Source organism: Salmo trutta, chromosome 15 (assembly GCF_901001165.1).
Source record: "Salmo trutta chromosome 15, fSalTru1.1, whole genome shotgun sequence".
NCBI lineage: Eukaryota > Metazoa > Chordata > Actinopteri > Salmoniformes > Salmonidae > Salmo > Salmo trutta.
This window is the reverse complement of record NC_042971.1, coordinates 46041250-46063859: the sequence shown is the minus strand read 5'-3', so window position 1 is coordinate 46063859 and position 22610 is coordinate 46041250. Positions and strand designations below refer to the sequence as shown.

Here is a 22610-nt window from a genome sequence, read left to right as displayed (position 1 = left end):
AGAGAGAGAGAGAGAGAGAGAGAGAGAGAGAGAGAGAGAGAGAACAGCCAAAAGGAGAGAGGGAATGATGGACACAAAATAGAAAGCAGGGTATTCATGATAATCCCCTCCTCCGTAATCACAGGAAGGTGGTGTGGTTGTCATAGCAACCATTTCCTAGGTGCCGGGTGGTTCCTGGCAACCAGCCACTCCCATCAATCGTTTGCAGCGGACTGCAGGGTAGAGGCTCTGTCTCTGTGCTGTCACAATGGAGATCATCCATCAGTGTTTCACTGTGCAGTGTGGGCAGTCTTTAAGATAAGAAAATCACCAGAAAAGCTGTGTTTCTACCTGATACTTCCTTCATATTAACCTCTCCCTCAGTTTAATACTCAATCTCCCTGATTTAGCATGGAGTACCGAAGTGAGAAACTGGGTCATCATCAATGTCTGACGATTTAAGTATCCTAACAACCCCGATAACGTCAATAATGGCCTTCAGAAAGACAGGGACCCACAGAACCACAAATCTTAAAGCTTTATTGACACCATTATCTACAAGCAGGACATTTAAGCAACAGAAACAACATCCAAACTGTTTTTGAATAAAAAAAATTTAAGCAATGCCATTCTCTCTCACTCACTTTTTAACTCGCATCTGCCAATCAGGGTTGTGGGTTGTGTCCCCGCCCCCCACCCACCTATAAATAACACAGGAAGCCCTACAGAAAGGGAGGCAGATACACTCAGACCATAGAATCATAATGCAGGAATAAGCAGTGTAGCTACACAACAGAGACAGACATGATCTGCATGATACCTAAGCAAGCACCACAGACACCCTCCTGTACCATCAAGCCAAGTGCAGAGATTACATCAGATATAAAAAGTATATTGTATTTTTAAAAAAGTACAAAGTAGATACGCCGATACAGATTTTAAACCCCATCCACTGTCAAAGTAGAGCTAAAGGTCTCAGGTCATATCACCCAGTCACTGGCTGCTTGGGAGATTTTCTCCAAATGCCTGGGATCTAAAAGAATCCAGATGACATCTTATCCCTTGCAATAATCATGACTTGAACCTGGATTAAGAACCATCCTCTCATTCTCCTCAAGTCATATGTACTGGCATAATGCAGGAGACCCATAAAGAGCTCATGACGTCTGAATTTAGTTGATTATTTTCTGTTACCTAAATGTGTAATAAATGTGTCTTCATACAAGGCTCAGGCAGCATATTCTCCCCACAGGCAGAGCAGGCAGCGCCCACATCATTAGCGTAGCAATCAGACAGCTATGTGTCCAACACCATCAGCCCTCAGACCCAAACAGTGACATGACCTCACATTGTGAGGGGAGGTGAGGTCATGATTCACACAGGGCTTTAAATAGGAAGAGAGCGATAAAAAGAGAATTGGAGAGTTAATTAGAACTTCAAACTATGACTGCACTGCAGTCTGTGGTAGATGAGTGGTGTAGCCAGATCTGGATTCAGTGGAAATCACTGTGAGTAGGAATAGCTTATTGTTTTCCCCATTAAACCTATATGATTGAGATATATACAGTAGTATTTAAGTTCAGTATTTCATTTCAAATGAAGACTGGATGGATTGTGAGTGCAGGGCCTATAAGGTCATGCATGCACTGACGTCAAAGGAACCACCTTTCTGTCTCACTCGTCTTCAGTTTCTTTCTCCTTATCTCTCTCTCTCTCTCTCTCTCTCTCCTTCTTTTGGCCCTTTCCCTTCATTGTGACGTGTATATACTGCTGTCTGTTCTAGTTTCTCATTTCTAAGACCTAATGCCTTGAATTAAATCTCTGCACTTCAGGGTATTGCTGGTAGAAGAGATACTCTGTATGTCTATAAATTTAAAATAACATTTTGGCTAAATTCTTAATCAGGGGAGCGCTACATTCAAATTTCATAAAATAATTTAGATTGTTTGTCTGTACACTGTTTCAGATAAAACATTTGAATGATGTATTGCGATACAAATGTCATACAGTAAGCTACACCATGCACTCGAATAAGTCACATAAAAAGCAGTGTTAACAATTGTTAGGTCAAAATATCCAATAAAAACATGACAATTCATAAAACCTTGTAAACTTGAAAAACATGGCCAGAGTATTGTATTGCACCATGCCAACATAAATACATTTCAAATATACAACAATAAATACTTTTTTTAAACAGTCTTATTTTTTTAAGTGAATATAGTAACATTTCTTATATAAAGTACACATGGTTTCTTCCTCTAAGCTTCCTGTTTAACACTGAATTGTCCTTTAGCTGATTCTCTGAGGTTTGTTCACAGTGACAGGGACACTGGGAGTGTGGGATGGAGTAAGTGTTACAGTAATTGGAACCTGACAGAGGCCTGTGCAGTTTAGTTGAGAAGGCTCAGACAGAGGTATGATACATTGTTGTAAAGTGAACCCCTTTAGTGCCTCAGATATTCTACATACAGTGTTGGCTACATTTGACCCTCATATTGTCCTGCTTAGGCAGGTAGGAACTAAATCTGGGTATTTCTCGCTGTCCTGAGTTTTTCCTTGGACATGATTCTCACACAAAACATGGATTCTAGTCTGTGCTTTATATATACACACATGCTGAGCAGGAAATGTTTCTCATCAAAATATACTAAATATAGCGTCAGTGTCAAATGTGATCATGAAGATTTGAACCATGAGAATATATTAGCTCTCTCTGTCTGCAATGTGAAGTGGAGTAAGATGGGGTACTTCTCTCCTACCTGGCTCATTGAATGACAGGTATGAGGTATGGATCTATCTTGTTACCAACTCAACATGCACATCCCATACCATGTCTCAGGAGATAAATAATCCCATACCATAGGCTGATGTTCAGAGTCAAAAACATAATTCAACGCATTCAAGAAAATTGGTAAGGTCTAGAAAGCCAAATGATGAAAAATGTTAGTCTTATTTCTAAACAAAATTTACAAAAGTTATCTATGCACACTACACATTCACAGATGAACAAAGATAGTTATTTCACTAGCTAACAGAGTTATGGCATTGACCATATTGTGACCTCTCACACATACCCCAATAATGCATTGACATCACAATGATGAGGAACCCTCACAAGGACTAAACAGAATATCCCTGTTGTGTAATGTGTTTCTTGGAGAGGTAAGGTAGGATTTTGGAAGATAGTGAGTGCCTGGTCCCACATTTACAGTCAAAAGCCCCAGGGAGGGTTCTATGCATAATGACATCAGTACAATGTTGTCTGAAAGACCTTATGTTTGATGTTCCTTTCTTCTTTATGATATTTTCTAAATACAAGTACCTGTTGATGTAGCCATGCAGATTCATGCTCGATGGAAGATGATAAAGGTAGTCTACAGTTGCTGAGGTGGTTGGTGTGGTATGTTCGGGCATAGGGTTCGACGAGCTGCCCCCCGAGGTAACTGTTGGATCCAAGTGATTGAAGGAGGGGTGTTGGTCACGCTTAACTTCTTTGAACGTTCTGCAGCCGAATACCCCAGATTGAGGACATCATGGCAGGTCACTGCTGGCCCTGGAATCCTGCCAATAAATAGAAAACACAGTCAGCCAATAGGAGGTGGAGAGAGGAGGGGATCAGCTTGACTGACAGCCTATAAGGAGTCACAACTCATGCAACTGTTAAGATCTCCAACTGGGGCTTGACTGGTTATTTCCGCCATCAATCAAACATGGGTGGGCATTAGATACCAAGTTGCTTACTTTTGCGGTCATAAACAATTAACATGCCTCTGGATTATGCAAGGAGGTGTGCATGGTAAATTCTATACAATTGTCTACATCGGCTATTTCTCAAATCGTTATCTTTTATTGTCCCCACAGGAATTGAGAAATTACAGAATGGATCTATCATGTGCATCTAGGTCAGATTAAAAAGCAAGCAAGTGAAATTTGAATAAAACCAAACAAATGACAAAAATAGGGCAACAGAAAGGGAGATGTACCATAGAGACATGCACATCACAGTCTGTAGGAGTGAGGGATAGGCAGGCTGGTGTTTGAACTACTTTAGTGCAATTGTTTGTGTGTGTGTGTGTGTGTGTGTGTGTGTGTGTGTGTGTGTGTGTGTGTGTGTGTGTGTGTGTGTGTGTGTGTGTGTACGTGCAGGGCTAAAGGTAATATGTCTATGGAGGCCACAGTTAGTCTGTGTTAGACAGTGGCCGACAGGCATTGAGCAGCTCATCATTTCATTATTTCTCCCTGTATTGGGCCAATGATAAGATGTGGCTGCTGGGGAGCAGGGGCAGAGCCAAAATATGCAGGGATGTGTGTGGGTGTGACACAGGGGCTGGATGCAGCCGCTGCTCTGAAGGTGGTGTGCACACTGAGCTTTGGACCAAGACAGTGCATACCTTAATCCTATCCTTTATCTGTGCTAGCTAGCACTTTACCCTGAGTCTCTGCCAAACAAACCACATATTGTCATTACTGCTCTGACGTGGCAGCCACTTTGGGCCTAATCTCAGCTGTCAGTGATTGGTATCCCGCTTTAGAGAGATTTCCCAATCTAATCACAGATGCATCACAATGAAGGTCAATGGGAAGAAGAGTGTGCAGTGTGTGTCGGGGAGGGGGACAGAAAACAAATTGGGAAAGGGATAGAGAAAGAGACCAGGAATTCAACCCTCTCTCTGCATATCAATGTATGTCGGCTTTTTGCTGACATTTTATAATCCATGCCCCCTTTTACAAAGGAGACTGGACTCTGCCCACATAGAGTCAAACCCACATTAGGGGTGATAAAGTGACAATTAGACCTATCATTAGAGCAGGACAGGGACACTTGCACACAAAAAAGTGAGAAACACAATTCTAGATTGAGCTACACCAATCACAGTGCTCCTACATCATGTTACCAGCAACCAGCATACCTCCAGCTGTAGAATGGGCTTCCTTTCATTTTGAGTACTTTAGAACAGAAAAAGAGACAGGTTCAATGGTCAGAGTCCAACACACACACACACACACACACACACACACACACACACACACACACTTTTCCAAAACACAAGATCCACTAATCCAATCCAAATCTCTTGTTAGTTTTCATGTCATGTCAGTACAATAGAGAGGAGACTGTCTTGTCCCTAAGTCAGAGCTAAAATTAAAACAGTACTTCAGTTATACAAGGTTAGCCTCTTATTGGACCTGGAAAAGAAAATGCACACAGACAAACACATCAACACAAAAGTAATTAGAATAAACTAACAATGTCATACAATGTTTAGTCTACACTGGCATTCCCATTATACTGTATAGAGCTCACATCAGTCCATTATTTTCCCCCAGGTTAGTTTTATTATTACACAAACCCCCGTCCTGGTTTTTGCAATTCAACTCAGAGAGTTGTAGTGTCTGAGACAACAGCAGACAGACGTTCTTGGAAAGCTATTTTTTGTTATTAAAATTGCATGAACTGCAAGCAAAGAATGAAAGGAAGTGGCACTAACATCACTTGGGAATTAGCATGGCTCAATGACTTAAATAAGCAAACGGAGCCAAACCCCAGTAGAGTGAATGACTGCAGGGCAAATTGAAAGCAAATACGTTTTTCTGTTATGTCTGCATAACACTTATACAGTAATAGCCTAGCTGTGTTCATACACCACAGGACTGGAACAGAGCTTAAATGGATACTGTGATATTCTTGTTCTACTTACCCAGAGTCTGGTGAACTTGTGGATACTATGTTTATGTGTGCTGTATAAAGGAAGTTAGCGGTAGTTCCAGGGGCCAATGCTAACTATCGGTAGTGCAATTACTGGAACTCTACAGGTACAGGAGCAATGCTACTCACAGTATCCCTTAGCGAAACACTAGAAAACCTGCAGATATCCCATACATAGAGGACATTTCGGCAAAATACATAGAGGATTTACTTAACAAACCAAACTCAACCCTGGTCAGATAAGTAGTACAGTACTACTGTATTGGTTCATTAACTGGAGTGTAGCCTGTCAGATAAGTAGTTATAAGTAGTACAGTACTACTGTATTTGTTCATTAACTGGAGTGTAGCCTGTCAGATAAGTAGTTATAAGTAGTACAGTACTACTGTATTTGTTCATTAACTGGAGTGTAGCATGTCAGATAAGTAGTTATAAGTAGTACAGTACTACTGTATTTGTTCATTAACTGGAGTGTAGCCTGTCAGATAAGTAGTTATAAGTAGTACAGTACTACTGTATTTGTTCATTAACTGGAGTGTAACCTGTCAGTAAACATAAAAGGCTGAGAGCTGCAGTGAGGTGACACAGGGTCTACAGGCTCCTCCTCTCAGAGGAATATGATAGTGTAAAGTGGGTCAAACGGTCAGTCTGAAGGATGCACAGTGGAAACGCATAGAAACCGGCAGAGGTGTAGTCTGAAGGATGCACAGTGGAAACGCATAGAAACCGGCAGAGGTGTAGTCTGAAGGATGCACAGTGGAAACGCATAGAAACCGGCAGAGGTGTAGTCTGAAGGATGCACAGTGGAAACGCATAGAAACCGGCAAATAATGCAGAGGTGGCTCTAGTATGAAAATTTTTTTTTACAAAACAAGGCCCTGTTTGAATAGTATTTGAATGGGTCCTTCATTCATGTTATCAGTGACTACATGATAGTCTCCATGAAAGAAAGGCTACTGCTTTCATCAAGCCAACCTTGTCAGATGTGTGATTACATGAAGGAAGGAAGAGTGTGCATTTCATATAAGGAAGTATATGTCAGAGGAAAACTGCTCCGGGCCTCCATCTCAGAGGCGCACATACCTGTAGCGTGGAGGCTCTTGAGTCGCTGGTCTCTGTAGGTCCTGTGCTTCTGGGTATACTGGACACAAAGTAGCCTGCTCCCTTCGGTACTATAGGCTGTCTGACAACCACCTTGCCTTTCCTGGTTTCTGCTAGAAACAGGCTGTACCAGTAGGCATCACTGGAGATGAGGGTGGAATCGGCTATGGTAGAGCTTCTCTGGCTGATGATACTGTTTCTGCTGATCACACTGTTCCTGTTTAGACTGTTCAGATTCATATTCATAGCAGGAGGCATCTTCATGGGCTTCGGTTTCTGACACTTCAGCACGATGACCACCAATATGGTGATCAATAGCAGAAAGGACACTGAGCCCAAACCAATGACCAAATACAGATTTAAGTCTGTGAACAAGTCATATTCCAAAGGCACCTCAGTAGTTTCTGAGAATGGTGTCACCATGTGTTCTACTGTCGATATCTTGATGGTGACTGTAGCGGAAAGAGCGGGGTCTCCATTGTCTTTGGCGACAACAACCAGCCTCTGATGGCGGGGGTCCCTATAGCTGAACATTCTCGTGGTCCGGATCTCCCCATTGTACTGATCTAGACTGAAGAGGCTAGAGTCACTGATCTGTAGAAGCTGATATGTGACCCGTGAATTCTGTAATGAATCTGCGTCAATGGCGATTACTTTGGCGACTAGGAATCCTTTATCAGTGGACCTCGGTATCACCTCTTCAATAACCGAGCCCTGCGCACGCCAAGGTGACACTATGAGCGGGGTGTTGTCATTCTGATCCAGAATGATGATGTGAACTGTCACATTGCTGTTCAGTGGAGGTACCCCAGAGTCTCTGGCCTCTATGTGGAAAAGGAACTCCCTCTCCCTCTCAAAGTCAAAGGTCTTCAGAGCATAAAGGTTGCCATTCTCTGGATTAATGGAGAACAGCATGGACATAGACGTGTTGATGATCTCCTTCTCCATGATAAAATACACCAGGTACTGGTTCTCATGGAGGTCCGGGTCGAAAGCACTGAGTGACGTCAACAGTGCGCCGGGGACGTTGTTCTCCACAACATGGATTGTGTAGAACGACTGGGGGAATATTGGCGAGTTATCGTTGACATCCAGTATCTCCAAGGTGATTGTCTCATTGTCAGATAAGCGAGGTGTTCCTTTGTCTGTGACTATGAAAGTGATTTCATATCTTGGAATTGTCTCACGGTCCAGTGGTTCTGAAACATGCAGAGCAAAGTAATCCTCCGAAGACTTATTAAGAACGAAGGGTAGGGATGTTTGTTGGTTCAAAGTGAGCTCAACTTCACCGTTGTCCCCAGAGTCCCTGTCGCTAATACTGATCACTGCTATTAATGTTCCTATGGCAACATCTTCCTTGAGCGTGCTTTTGAAAGATTTAATGGTAACCTCGGGATAGTTGTCATTCAGATCGGTAATAAATACCATTATTTTACAATCTCCGGATAACGAATTTGATCCTTGGTCTCTGGCTTGAATATATATATCGAAACTGTGGCTCTCCTCAAAATCAATCACATCCTTAACCTTCATTTCCCCTGTATTCGAATTTAGAGAGAACTTTTCTTGTGTCTTCTCGGATGTATATAACGTGTATGAATATATCATCTCTGCGTTAGTGCCCTCGTCCAAGTCTGTTGCGTTCAAGGTCATTACTAGAGTTCCAATTGGGGAGTTCTCAGTTACATTAATAGCATATATCGGCTGGTTAAAAAAAGGGGCGTTGTCATTGATATCCAGAACCCTAACGATGATACTGGCTGTGCCTGAGCGTGCAGGGACCCCGCCATCTACAGCGGTTAGTATTAAATTATGAACCGCCTGTTCCTCTCTGTCTAAATTACTGTTGAGAACCAAATCTACGTATTTAGATCCATCGCTTCCCGTCTGTATGTCAATTGTAAAAGACTTGCTTTCGCTTAAATAGTACGTCTTAATAGAATTCGCACCGACATCTGCATCCACAGCGTTTGTCAAAGAGAATCTCTCTCCTGCAGCGGTAGATTCTGAAATATCCAAGTGCATTGTCTCCCTTCGAAAGACAGGTGCATTGTCATTTATGTCCATAATTTCAAGCTCAATGTTAAAAATTCGAATGGGATTTTCAAATATGACATCCATTTTCAGAAAACAAGACGTTGTCTTGCTCGAGCATATATATTCTCTATCTATCTTTTCAAGTATGAACAGGTCTCCCGTTTCTTTGTTAATGTCCAGATATTTGTTTCTGTGGATGATGTCAAGCTTTGCCTTGCGTGTTATCAGAGTGCGAAGGTCAAGTCCCAAATCTGTAGCCAGGTTTGCAACAACGGAACCCTCTTGCATTTCCTCGGGAATAGAGTAGCGATTAATGGACAAAGCAATTCCCCACATCGCGCTGAATACAAAGAGAACGGTGACGCACCTTGTCCATACAGTTGCAATGGAAAGCGCCATTATTGCAAAGAAATATGGTAAATTATATCAATACTTGAAGCAATCCGTTAAAGACGAATAACTTTACATCTACAAGCTATTGCCTACGTGAGAAACAATCCGTAGCCTTCTGTTCTGCACCGGGGAATTCATGCCGAGCTTCCACGCGCTACAACTGCGGTGCGCTGCTCTCCCAATCGTGATGACGTCGGCTGGGTAGTCGTCATTGAAAAGGAACAGCGACATGATGTGTGCTATGTAAAATGGTTGTACCTTATTATGAATGTTATGGTTACGAATGTAACGTTAATTAATGTTTACAGACGAAAATTAATATTTCGAAAGGTTATTGCAATAAGCACTGGTAAACCATGTCCTATGTGAGGCACTAACGGCTGCCTATTTAAAAAGTTTGCATGTGCACATTGTCTGAGATTCTGTGGTTGCACTCTAATTCTGTGGTTGTTCTCGTTTTTTTGACTAATGTATGAATACCAATTTAATGAGGTACAACAAATCCAACGCAAGTCCTCAATAGTAATTTTAGCACCACACAACATGCCTTCAAAAAATATTGTTTGGATGAGGAACTCTATAATGACCAGAAGTGTTATTAATATTGAAGTAGATGTCAAGCCAAAGTTATTTCCACTAGTATAGGCTATTGTGTGTCTGAGTGATGAAGGACTGGTCTATAAAACATTCAAAACAAATAGGCCTAAACAAGTCAACAAGTGAAAGTATTGCATTGCAATTATTCTGCATACCCTCATATCTTAAAAATCTGCAATTTGTGATAATCAGCACCTCAAAGCCACCACTTTACGGCTCCTGTACACTAGTGCATGGTAAATTGCTGCGTGCCGTTTCGACCGCCCAGAATGGCTCGCTTGTGGCGGTGCTGGCAGCATATATCAGCAGTTGGTTGTGCATCAAGAATAAAGCATAGCACATTTGTATGAAGGTCTGGTTATTAAATTAATAGGTTCTCCACATGGTTTGGAGAACCTTGAAGTAAGTAAATACTTTTTGAAAATATTTTTTAAAAACGATGTATTATTAGCTAACTAGCTACAGTGCAGGCTAACTAAAATGAGCTTCTAATATAGCTATTGTTAGGGTTTAACCAACTATTTGTTAGCATAACCTATATAAAATAACAGAGAAGCTATGCTACAATATTAAGTATATAAACTATGGATAATTGAGTACTGCTATATGTTAGAGGAAGTGGCTCATGTGATGGTGGGTCATGTGGACAGAATGCTGATGCTTTAAAACAGGGTTTTGCAAGAGCTTTTTGCTGAACAACAGCAATAACAGGATATGGGTGAAACGTATATGCAGGGGGGTGTAAGGGTTTTAGAGAACTGTGCATTGTGCAGTCACAAGATGAGACATCCGCCAGAGACAATAGCTACGCCAGGAAACAGGAGTGCGTCTAGAGGTTGGGACCAACCTAAACGCCAACGATAGGCTGGAGTAAGTTTAAACCACACCCAAGCCTCTACTATGACAGGCCCTCAGGGAGAGGGAACTAAGTCTGTCAAGTATTTAAAGAAGAACTTATGATGTCATTCCAGTTCTCTGTCTGCCCGGCGTGGTGTTTCAGTGAGCCCGTATATACAAACAACATACTTACCACTAAAGTGTTTGCATTAATTAAAGTACAAAGAAATTAGAAGTTACTCTGTGCTGACTATTTTGTTCTGATACCAGATTCGAATTGACGCGACCCAACACTAGCTAGCTAGCTAGCTATATAGACAACTTTACATACTGTATAGCTAGCTAGCTAAGTGAATTAAATATCACCAGCTACCTAACTTCATATTAGCTAGCTATCTTGATGTATTTATCATTGTAAAAAATAAACTCCAAATGCATTTGTTGGTAGGTAACTAACAGCCATGGAGGAGGGTGAAAGGATAGCCACTCCAACTGTAAAAGAAGGGAGAGAGTAGGATATTCTGGATAGTTGTGTAGTTCCAAACTGCAAGTGGTATGTATGTATTAATTTGTGATGCTATCCTTCATATGATCCTGCTCTCTTCACATGCTACACATGCACGTATGTGCACATGCATCTATCTATCAAATGTTATCATGATTTGTTATAAGAGATATTATACTTTAGTAATCCACAATGACCTGGTGATGTAAAATTCTAATAATGACATTATCTTCCATATTCCTACAGACTGGAGATTCCTTCAAAACGATTGCCTAAAGTTACAGTGTAGGGCACTGCACAGTTGGGTGACCAGGGCCATCTGGGACTGCCTCGTGGGGGAAATCAGGCGTGTGTGAAGGCTACCTGTGTCCTACATAACTTTATGAGGATGGACATGAGGACCAGGAGGGGATCTGCTCGCCGCCATGTGCCAGAGGAGAGGTCTGCTGCTCTGCAGGATGTTTCAAGGATGGGGGCTAACAATGCAGCACAGGAGGCAATCCGTGTGCGGGAGATATTCACCTCCTACTTTTTCAAAGAGGGTGCTGTTCCCTGGCAACACCATAGACTACACTATGTACAACCAAAGGCTCTTTTAAGAGCCATTCACATTGCAATAAGAGTATTCCTTCATTTACTTAGCTATGTCAACTGCAGTTATTCAATTCCCAGTTTCTCTCCCATTCATTTCTACTTCTCAGGTGAAGGTGCTGTTTTGGTAAGAGTGATGTCTGTACAAAAACAAAACAGGCTATTTTAAGAGTCACCCATATTGAAAAGATTTAGAACAATTAGACACCCTATAACCCACACCTATGCATTTGTGTATCAATCTGATGGATGGATTGTGTTGTGCAGTAAGCAGGCTCAGTTGTGTAACTGTGGCTCCTTCCACCTTCAAATAATAGGCAAGAGGACCAACCATGGAGAATAGTTAGACACTTCATTATTTCTATTTATATAACTATGCCATATTTTTGTTTGCCTCGTGTGCCTGTGCATGTTTTTCAGTATAAAGTACTCTGCAGCCACTGAGTGTGGACACCAGGTGAGGTCACACACACATTCCTGTTGAACAGTCTCTTTAACTACCTTATTTTCTCAATAACAGTCTCTCATCCCTCTCCCCCTTCTCCATAAATCCTCTAGGTTATATCAACTGTATTGGTGAACCCCTCCCGCATCTGAACTGGCTACATGGAGGACACAGCATGATCAGAGGTGAGAGGTCACTTGGTCGGGTCAACAGGAAGTATTATTAAAGAGATGCTTTACATTGAACTACAGATAGAGATGTAGTATTCCCAGAGTTAATGATCCAAGGTCAGTTTTGTGATGATTGATGAATTGCAGTGATAGTATGATTAAGCCTTGTGTTTTTTTTATTCTATCTGTCTCTCGTCTGCAGATATGTTTTGATGTGAGAGAGGATGCCAACCCCCAGTCTCGTCATCGCCACCTCACCCGCTCTTAAGATAACCTTCGGGCCAACTGGGGGCCCAAGGCTGGTTAGGAGACACCGCACGAGACAGTGTTATGTAATTGTGATGACCTGAGAGAATATGAAGTTTACCAGCACTGTAATTAATTAATCATGTGCTGTCTTCCCTGCTCCTCTGTTCTTACCTCTTTCCCTTTCTGTCTTTGACACTCTTTCTCGCACCTCTCTCCCCACTTTTACAGCACTCCACCTGAAGCTTGACATTGCACATGGGGATCTTAGGCTTTTGTGCAGCTGCTCGGCCATGGAAATCCATTTCATAAAGCACCCATTGAACAGCTCTTGTGCGGATGTTGCTTCCAGAGGCAGTTTGGAACTCGGTAGTGAGTGTTGCAACCGAGGACAGACGATTTTTACGCGGTTCAGCACTCAGCAGTCTAATTCTGTGAGCTTGTGTGGCCTACCACTTTGCAGCTGAGCCGTTATTGCTCCTAGAAGTTTCCACTTCACAATAACAGCACTTACAGTTGACCAGGACAGCTCTAGAAGGGCAGAAATTTGATGAACTGACTTGTTGGAAAGGTGGATCTAATGACAGAGCCACGTTTAAAGTCACTGAGCTCTTCAGTATGGGCCATTCTACTGCCAATGTCATGCTGCCATGACTTGTCCAAAAGGCAAAACAATATTCAGAAAAATAAATCTATACATGGCCATATAATAAAATAAAGGTCTGAGATCGAGTTCCTCATTAAGCCCCCCCAATCTAAAATAATTGGACGTATTTCCTATTTATTTTCTTTTCAGAACCCTTGCAGAATAAATTCCTCACCTTTTCTGGCAATGATGGGTTCATATTCCCATAGTAACCGTACAACAAATTAGCATTCGTCTCATTTAATTGAGCCTATGTAAATAGATAGTCTATATATTTCTAGTTTTCTGTATGTGATCGCATAGTCAATGCGGTTTAGTCTACAGACTAATTTAACAGGTGAACATCAAGACAGTTGATCTTTTACTTTGAAGTATGTATGCTACTACTGCATACCCAGCCGTCACCATGTCTTGAGACATTTTGAGAAATGTCTTGAGACATAAAAATGAAGACGTCTATAGACATAACTTGGAAATACCAATGTCTTGAGACATCCGTCTTAAGTCATCTCGAGAGACATTTTATAATTTGTTGTTTTCATGTTTTACTAGTTATGAATACTAATCATTCACTCTCATGCACATTCATAGCAAAAATTGTACTGCTTACCCAATCACAGTAATCAAGATTTATCCACCAAAATATCTTGTCTGGATAATAGATAATCTTTGGTATGGCCTCTATGGCGTGCACCAAGTTTATAAATCTTAAAAATTTAAGATGTAGGCTACTTATTGTTTTCAGAAATGTAGCATGCAGATATTTATTGTAAGATTTAGGCTACGGTTTTAAATGATGCACCAGAAATGTGATTATAAATCTCGATGTCGATATCAAGCCACAGTTATTTCCTCTGTCTGTATGACGATGACGGATATTCTAAAAGGAACAGCTACTATAATTTGTTTTTCAACTAGACAATGACCCAACACACCTCCAGGCTGTGTAAGGGCTATTTGACCAAGAAGGAGAGTGATGGAGTGCTGCATCAGATGACCTGGCCTCCACAATCACCCGACCTCAGCCCGATTGAGATGGTTTGGGATGAGTTGGACTGCAGAGTGAAGGAAAAGCAGCCAACAAGTGCTCAGCATATGTGGGAACTCCTTCAAGACTGTTAGAAAAGCATTCCAGGTGAAGCTGGTTGAGAGAATGCCAACAGTGCAAAGCTGTCATCAAGGCAAAGGGTGGCTAGTTTGAAGAACCTCAAATATAAAATATATTTGGATTTGTTTAACCCTTTTTTGGTTACTACATAATTTCATGTGTTATTTCATAGTTTTGATGACTTCACTATTATTCTACAATGTAGAAAATAGTCAAAATAAAGAAAAATCCTTGAATGAGTAGGTGTGTCCAAACTTTGACTGGTACTATAATATATATATATATATATATATATATATATACTGCTCAAAAAAATAAAGGGAACACTTAAACAACACAATGTAACTCCAAGTCAATCACACTTCTGTGAAATCAAACTGTCCACTTAGGAAGCAACACTGATTGACAATACATTTCACATGCTGTTGTGCAAATGGAATAGACAACAGGTGGAAATTATAGGCAATTAGCAAGACACCCCCAATAAAGGAGTGGTTCTGCAGGTGGTGACCACAGACCACTTCTCAGTTCCTATGCTTCCTGGCTGATGTTTTGGTCACTTTTGAATGCGGGTGCTTTCACTCTAGTGGTAGCATGAGACGGAGTCTACAACCCACACAAGTGGCTCAGGTAGTGCAGCTTTCCAGGATTGCACATCAATGCGAGCTGTGGCAAGAAGGTTTGCTGTGTCTGTCAGCGTAGTGTCCAGAGCATGGAGGCGCTACCAGGAGACAGGCCAGTACATCAGGAGGCGTGGAGGAGGCCGTAGGAGGGCAACAACCCAGCAGCAGGACCGCTACCTCTGCCTTTGTGCAAGAAGGAGCACTGCCAGAGCCCTGCAAAATGACCTCCAGCAGGCCACAAATGTGCATGTGTCTGCTCAAACAGTCAGAAACAGACTCCATGAGGGAGGTATGAGGGCCCGACGTCCACAGGTGGGGGTTGTGCTTACAGCCCAACACCGTGCAGGACGTTTGGCATTTGCCAGAGAACACCAAGATTGGCAAATTCGCCACTGGCGCCCTGTGCTCTTCACAGATGAAAGCAGGTTCACACTGAGCACATGTGACAGAGTCTGGAGACACCGTGGAGAACGTTCTGCTGCCTGCAACATCCTCCAGCATGACCGGTTTGGCGGTGGGTCAGTCATGGTGTGGGGTGGCATTTCTTTGGGGGGCCGCACAGCCCTCCATGTGCTCGCCAGAGGTAGCCTGACTGCCATTAGGTACCGAGATGAGATCCTCAGACCCCTTGTGAGACCATATGCTGGTGCGGTTGGCCCTGGGTTCCTCCTAATGCAAGACAATGCTAGACCTCATGTGGCTGGAGTGTGTCAGCAGTTCCTGCAAGAGGAAGGCATTGATGCTATGGACTGGCCCGCCCGTTCCCCAGACCTGAATCCAATTGAGCACATCTGGGACATCATGTCTCACTCCATCCACCAACGCCACGTTGCACCACAGACTGTCCAGGAGTTGGCGGATGCTTTAGTCCAGGTCTGGGAGGAGATCCCTCAGGAGACCATCTGCCATCTCATCAGGAGCATGCCCAGGCGTTGTAGGGAGGTCATACAGGCACATGGAGGCCACACACACTACTGAGCCTCATTTTGACTTGTTTTAAAGACATTACATCAAAGTTGGATTAGCCTGTAGTGTGGTTTTCCACTTTAATTTTGAGTGTGACTCAAATCCAGACCTCCATGGGTTGATAAATTGGATTTCCATTGATTATTTTTGTGTGATTTTGTTGTCAGCTCATTCAACTATGTAAAGAAAAAAGTATTTAAGATTATTTCATTCATTCAGATCTAGGATGTGTTATTTTAGTGTTCCCTTTATTTTTTTGAGCAGTGTATGTATGTGTGTGTGTGTGTATGTGTGTGTGTGTATATAACAACACCTGATTCCATATGTGCAGAAGGTTTGAGGTGAAATAAATGCTATCCAGCTAGTTAACATATGCTAATGTCTGCTAGCATAGCTAGCTAACCCCCAGTTAGCAGGATTAGGGTTAGGGGTCAGATTTAGAATAGGGGCCAGGTTTAGGGTCAGAATAGGGGTTAGGGTTAGGTTAACGTCAGAATAGGAGTCAGGCTTAGGGCTAGATTAGGTGTCGGTTCTCCACCGTTCCTAAAATACTTTTCATTTTTTCTTTTCAGATGAGATTTTACAAGAAAATATATGATTGTGGTGTCTATGACGAAGAGGCTCTTCGTTGTGCTCTGAATGCTATTGAAATGGGGAGGGCATTAAGGCAGCTGCCTGTACTTTTACTGTGCCACCCAAAACCCTGAGACGCCACGAGACAAGCAGTTCAAAACCCCAGGCTACAGCCATTTGGGTGGGTTACCAGTCTTCGCTGGCTCTTTCGAATGTGACCTGGTGAGTCATATCCCAAAAATGGAAAGAGCCCTTTTCGGACTTACATCATGGGGTGACCAAAAACGTGCCTTTGACCTGGTGGAGGGGATGGGAATCCAAAACACATTCAATAAAGAATGTAATTTGGCAGACAGACTGGTTTTATGGTTTTATGAAGTGGCACCCAGAATTATCCATCCTTATCCCACAAGCAACCAGTCTGGCTCGAGCTGTTGGCTTTACCCACACATGACCTATACAGTACACCTGCCACAACCACAACCTCCACCCCACAGCCTACCCAGCACCCACAGATCTCCAGTGACCTTGCTCAGCACTCATTTTCGGAAATACAGTGGCAAGAAAAAGTAATTAATTATTGTATTTGACTTGTCTATATTGAACACATAATTTAACCATTCACAGTGTAGGTTGGAAAAAGTATGTGAACCCCTAGAGTAATGACTTCTCCAAAAGCTAATTGGAGTCAGGAGTCAACTAACCGGGAGTCGAATCAATGAGATGAGATTGGAGATGTTGGTTAGAGCTGCCCTGTCCTATAAAAAACACACAAAATGGGAGTTTCCTATTCACAAGAAGCATTGCCGGATGTGAACCATGCCTCGAGCAAAAGAGATCTCAGTAGACCTAAGATTAAGAATTGTTGCCTTGCATGAAGCTGGAAAGGGTTACAAAACTATCTCTAAATGTCAGTCCACGGTAAGACAAATTGTCTATAAATGAATACATTTCAAAACTGTTGCTACTCTCCCTAGGAGTGACCATCCTGCAAAGATGACTGCAAGAGCACAGCACAGAATGCTCAATGAGGTTAAGAAGAATCCTAGAGTGTCAGCTAAAGACTTACGGAAATCTTTGGAAGACGCTAACATCTCTGTTGACGAGTCTACAATACCTAAAACACTAAACAAGAATGGTGTTCATGGGAGGAGACCATGGAAGAAGCCACTGCTATCCAAAAAAAATATTGCTTCATGTCTGAAGTTCGCAAAAGAGCACCTGGATGTTCCACAGCGCTACTGGCAAAATATTCTGTGGACAGATTAAACTAAATTTGTGTTGTTTGGAAGGAACATACAACACTATGTGTGGAGAAAAAAAGGCCCATCACACCAACATCAAAACCTCATCCCAACTGTAAAGTATGGTGGAGGGAGCATTATAGTTTGAGGCTGCTTTACTGCCTCAGGGCCTGGACAGCTTGCTATCATTGATGGAAAAATGAATTCCCAAATTTATCAAGACATTTTGCAGGAGAATGTAAGACTATCTGTCTGGCAATTGAAGCTCAACAGAAGTTAAGTGATGCAACAGGACAACAACTCTAAAAGACAGAAGTCAATCAACAACCGAATTGCTTGAACAGAAGAAAATACTCTTTCTGGAATGGCCCAGTCAGTCCTGACCTCAACCCAATTGAGATGCTGTGGCATGACCTCAAGAGACATCCCAAGAATATTGTGGAACTGAAACAGTTTTGTAAAGAGGAATGGTCAAAAATTCCTCCTAACTGTTGTGCAGGTCTGATCTGCAACTACAGAAAATGTTTGGTTGAGGTTATTGCTGCCAAAGGAGGGTCAACCTGTTATTAGGGGCAGCAGGGAGCCTAGTGGTTAGAGCGTTGGACTAGTAACCGAAGGGTTGCAAGATGGAATCCCCGAGCTGACAAGGTAAAATCCTGTTCTGCCACGGAACAAGGCAGTTAACCCACTGTTCCTAGGTCGTCATTGAAAATAAGAAATTGTTCTTAACTGACTTGCCAAGTTAAAGAAAGGTAAAATAAATTAAATCCTAGGGTTCACATATTTTTTCCAACCTGCACTGTGAACACGGTGTGTTCAATAAAGACATGAAAAATTGTAATGGTTTGTGTGTTATTAGTTTAAGCAGACTGTATTGGTCTTTTATTGTGACTTAGATAAAGATCAGAAAAAAATGTATGACCAATTTATGCAGAAATCCAGGTAATTCTAAATGGTTCAAAAACGTTTTCTTCCCACTATATATTCCCACTGTATAAATGTGGCGCCACTGAAAAAGGTTGTTCAGGTTCAAAAACCACAAAAAGAAGGGGATGCAGAATGCTTGTTCTGTAAGGAGCTCTCTTTTAGCTGTGGGGACTTGATACGGAGCGAGCAGTGTCACAGGTGGGCTCATGAGCTATGCTCAAATGTAACTGGGATGGGGTTAATTTGCTGTGTGTGTGTGTGTGAGTGAACCATTTGCTCTTGAATTTAATTTAAAAGACTTATGGGATTTAAAATCTTGCTTATCCAAATGATAATGAGTTTAGTTTAACTGTACATAATAGAGTGTAAGGAAAGGAAAAGGTAAAATTTAAAAATATAGGGACACTTCCTGGGGGGGGGGGGCATCTTACATAGGTAGCAGTGGAAGATGCCCGCTTGCTAAAAAAAAAAATGTTTTTTTATTAAATAACCAAAAATCAGTCAAATGTAGCCATTTTTTCTTTATAGTTTGTTGCCCTAAGCATGGCCATCATCCACCTACATTTATTTTCTCCAAACTCAGCAATTACACATTGATACTGGAAGGGGGGGGGGGGGTTACTGTACCTTTCAATGTCTTCTTATGTATTCATAAAAGGTGTGCATGTTCAAGATAGCATGCTAAGCTCACAGGTCCGTGGACATCTTCACAATTGCTATAATAATCTGTGCAGAATCTCAAACATTGATCAATTGCACCATGTACTTTTAATGTAATTTCAACTGCAATCCAGATCATGTGGTTGTGCTATTAGATGAAGCACAGTGATAGCATATTAAGTTGTTGTATAAATACAAAATATCAGATATTGTATTACCATTTGAACATTGTTTTGCTTTTAAATGGTTGAAAGTGCAGTGATAACACACTTAAATGACTACTACACCAAAAATAAAAAATGTTTTTCAATTGGAATTTTGTTGTACTTTATTGTGCTTTTTATCGCATTGATAAACGTTTCAACCAAATATTATCCAAATTGGCAACATTTTATTTTAAGGGTCCGTCGTAAACCACTTATTCAGTTCACCATTTATTATTCATTACTCCCACATTAAAAAAACATTTACTAATCATTAGTAAAGTCAAAAAGATAGGCATGCCATTGGTAGACATCCCTTCTGTACCTGGTAAAAACAAGCACACAACACAGAATGTTTAAGTAACTTTATATACATGTGTGAATAACTAGCTTACTAGCATTTACAAATGTGGGAGAAATTATTAATAAATGGTGAGCAAGCTGTTTGTAAATGCCTTATAATTGCGTTATAAATGGTTTATTACTGACTCTTAAAATAAAGTGTTACCCCAAAATGTCCACATAGAAATGATGTGGTATGCCCAGTGGGATGTCTCTGTGAATCCCAAGGCGACAGATAATAGAATTACTAACTTTTGATGCACTAATCATAGATGTTAATGTCACAGCAATTGTCTATGAGTAAATTCAGCACCATATTGCATGGACAGCGCCACACTGCAGGGCTACGTCCCAGACTGAATCGTAAGGCTATGTGTGTCCAGTATACCTGACCTAACCCACTGATCAAAATAAATCAGCATACATCTCTGATTGTATACATGATGGAAATGTTTATGAAGCCAAACATAAAGGTATAAAGTAAAACAATATGATATATAGTGCCTTCAAAAAGTATTCAGATCCCTTGACTTTTTCCACATTTTGATGCATTACAGCCTTGTTCTATAATTGATTAAATAGCAAAAATGATTCTGCAATCTACACACAATAGGTTTATGAAATGTTTTTTTTAATAATTTATAAAAATAAAAGTATATAAGTAAGTATTCAGACCCTTTGCTATGGACTCGAAATTGAGCTCAGGTGCATCCTGTTTCCATTGATCATCCTTGAGATGTTTCTACAACTTGATTGGAGTCCACCTGTGATAAATTCAATTGATTGGACATGTTTTGGAATGGCACACACCTGTCTATATAAGGTCCCACAGTTGACAGTGCACGTCAGAGCAAAAACCTGGGAGACTAGTCAGGATCGAGGCAAAGATGATCGGAGAAAAGTACAGAAATCCTTCATGAAAACTTGCTCCAGAGCGAACGTTCACCTTCCAACAGGACAACGACCATAAGCACACAGCCAAGACAATGCAGGAGTGGCTTCGGGACAAGTCTCTGAATGTCCTTGAGTGGCCCAGCCAGAGCCCGGACTTCAACCCGATCAAACATCTCTGGAGCGACCTGAAAATAGCTGTGCAGCAACGCTCCCCATCCAACCTGACAGAGCATGAGAGGATCTGCAGAGAATGGGAGAAAATCCCCAAATAGAGGTGTGCCAAGCTTGCAGCATCATACCCAAGAAGACTCGAGGCAGTAATTGCTGCCAAAGGTGCTTCAACAAAGTACTGAGTAAAGGGTCTGAATACTTATGCAAATGTGATATTTCAGTTTTGTACTTTTAATACATTGCAACACTTTCTACAAACCTCTTTTTGCCTTGTCGTTGTGGGGTATTGTGTGTAGATTTTAGAATAAGGCTGTAATGGTATATCCTCAGATCATTTTCACCATTATCACCACAAGTGGCTATAATTGCCATTATATCTGCACAATCATCATCATCATCACCCTTATCTTAAACTAGGATTGCACATGATATAAATTAAAAAGGATAGCATTACGACACAGACACTGCTGTATTGAGACAAAATACTATGGTTGTAAGGGGTGCGCACTGGCGGCAGAGAAGTCAGGCGCAGGAGAGCAAAAACTGATTTACAACGGGGCAGTTTAATAAATAAAACCACCATTAACAGTACAATAAATCAATGGATAAAACCCATCACACACCAGCATAACGTGCACAAGCACTACAATAAACAATTTCGGACAAGGACATGGGGGGGAACAGAGGGTTAAATACACAACATGTAATGATGGAATTGAAACCAGGTGTGTGGGAAGACAAGACAAAACAAATGGAAAATGAAAGGTGGATCAGCGATGGCTAGAAGACCGGTGATGTCGACCGCTGAAACGCCGCTCGAACAAGGAGAGGGACCGACTTCGGCGGGAAGTCGTGACAATGGTGTAATGTAAATTATACGTTCGAAAGAGCATGGATTCAAACAGACTACACATAGCCAAAATATTTTCATTATTCACAGAGGGTTATAATTTATGGGTTGTTGATATTAATAGTTAGTGAGCATCCACAGAAAATGACCTTGAATTGTATGCACAGTCTGTCCCACTATATTCATTTTGAAAAGTCACTGTTGATCAGATTGTCCTCTCTCTGCTCAAGCTTGGGTCATAGCTAGAGACGGACCGAAAATTAATTCAGTTCTCCTCTCGGCACAGGCTTCAGTGTGCAGTAGCCAGACAGCATGCCAGAGATGTATACATTGTGCTGGTAGTCAGGTGGTGGCTGTGCAGATGGAGGCTGGGTGTACCTTAGAGTCCACATACGGTTTGGAACCCCTCCTACACTTCCAACACTCCCAACTTCTCCTTCCTGGGTGGACATGTTGTAGTCTGCTAACAAAACAAATCACATAATAAAGTGTTGGTTAGTGTTGTGATTTCTGCAATAGCAACATACCCGACAGTGTGGGAGAATGTCATGGAGTCAGTTTTAGAACTATTTCTCCAGACAGCTTGTTCTGACAATGTTGGTTCTGAGGAATGACTCCTTGAATGATTTTGTGTGTGTGTGTGTGTGTGTGTGTGTGTGTGTGTGTGTGTGTGTGTGTGTGTGTGTGTGTGTGTGTGTGTGTGTGTGTGTGTGTGTGTGTGTGTGTGTGTGTGTGGTCTTGTTTTTTCCCATGCCACCAACATTTTTGTTTACCTTTTGTGTGCTGAATTTC

The 22610-nt window shown here is 41.6% G+C and overlaps 1 protein-coding gene and 1 long non-coding RNA gene across 3 annotated transcripts; one reads left to right on the top strand and one right to left on the bottom strand.

Moving 5' to 3' along the window:
* Positions 1-498: 498 nt before the first annotated feature.
* On the bottom strand, positions 499-9581 carry LOC115149146 (protocadherin alpha-C2). 2 transcript variants are annotated; one of them, XM_029691702.1, is made up of 3 exons: positions 6773-9581; positions 4893-4929; positions 499-3543 (listed from the first exon to the last, which is right to left on the bottom strand). In XM_029691702.1, exons 1-2 carry the CDS (start codon positions 9224-9226, stop codon positions 4918-4920), a joined length of 2466 nt encoding a protein of 821 aa, XP_029547562.1. In that variant the 5' UTR covers positions 9227-9581; the 3' UTR covers positions 499-3543; positions 4893-4917. The 2 variants fall into 2 exon arrangements, with proteins under 2 accessions (XP_029547562.1, XP_029547561.1); XM_029691701.1 differs by lacking the exon at positions 4893-4929.
* Positions 8516-11747, top strand: LOC115149147 (uncharacterized). Its single transcript, XR_003866807.1, has 3 exons — positions 8516-8588; positions 11103-11207; positions 11406-11747. It is a non-coding gene; the product is annotated as an uncharacterized LOC115149147 (long non-coding RNA).
* Positions 11748-22610: the final 10863 nt, after the last annotated feature.

Bases quoted from the DNA above. Each gene is read 5' to 3' on its own strand.
- LOC115149146 (XM_029691701.1), bottom strand. From the start codon at position 9,226: ATGGCGCTTTCCATTGCAACTGTATGGACAAGGTGCGTCACCGTTCTC. The intron at 3,544-6,772 runs GTATGTGCGCCT...ATTTATTGGCAG, and splicing joins CAAGAGCCTCCACGCTACAG to GATTCCAGGGCCAGCAGTGA.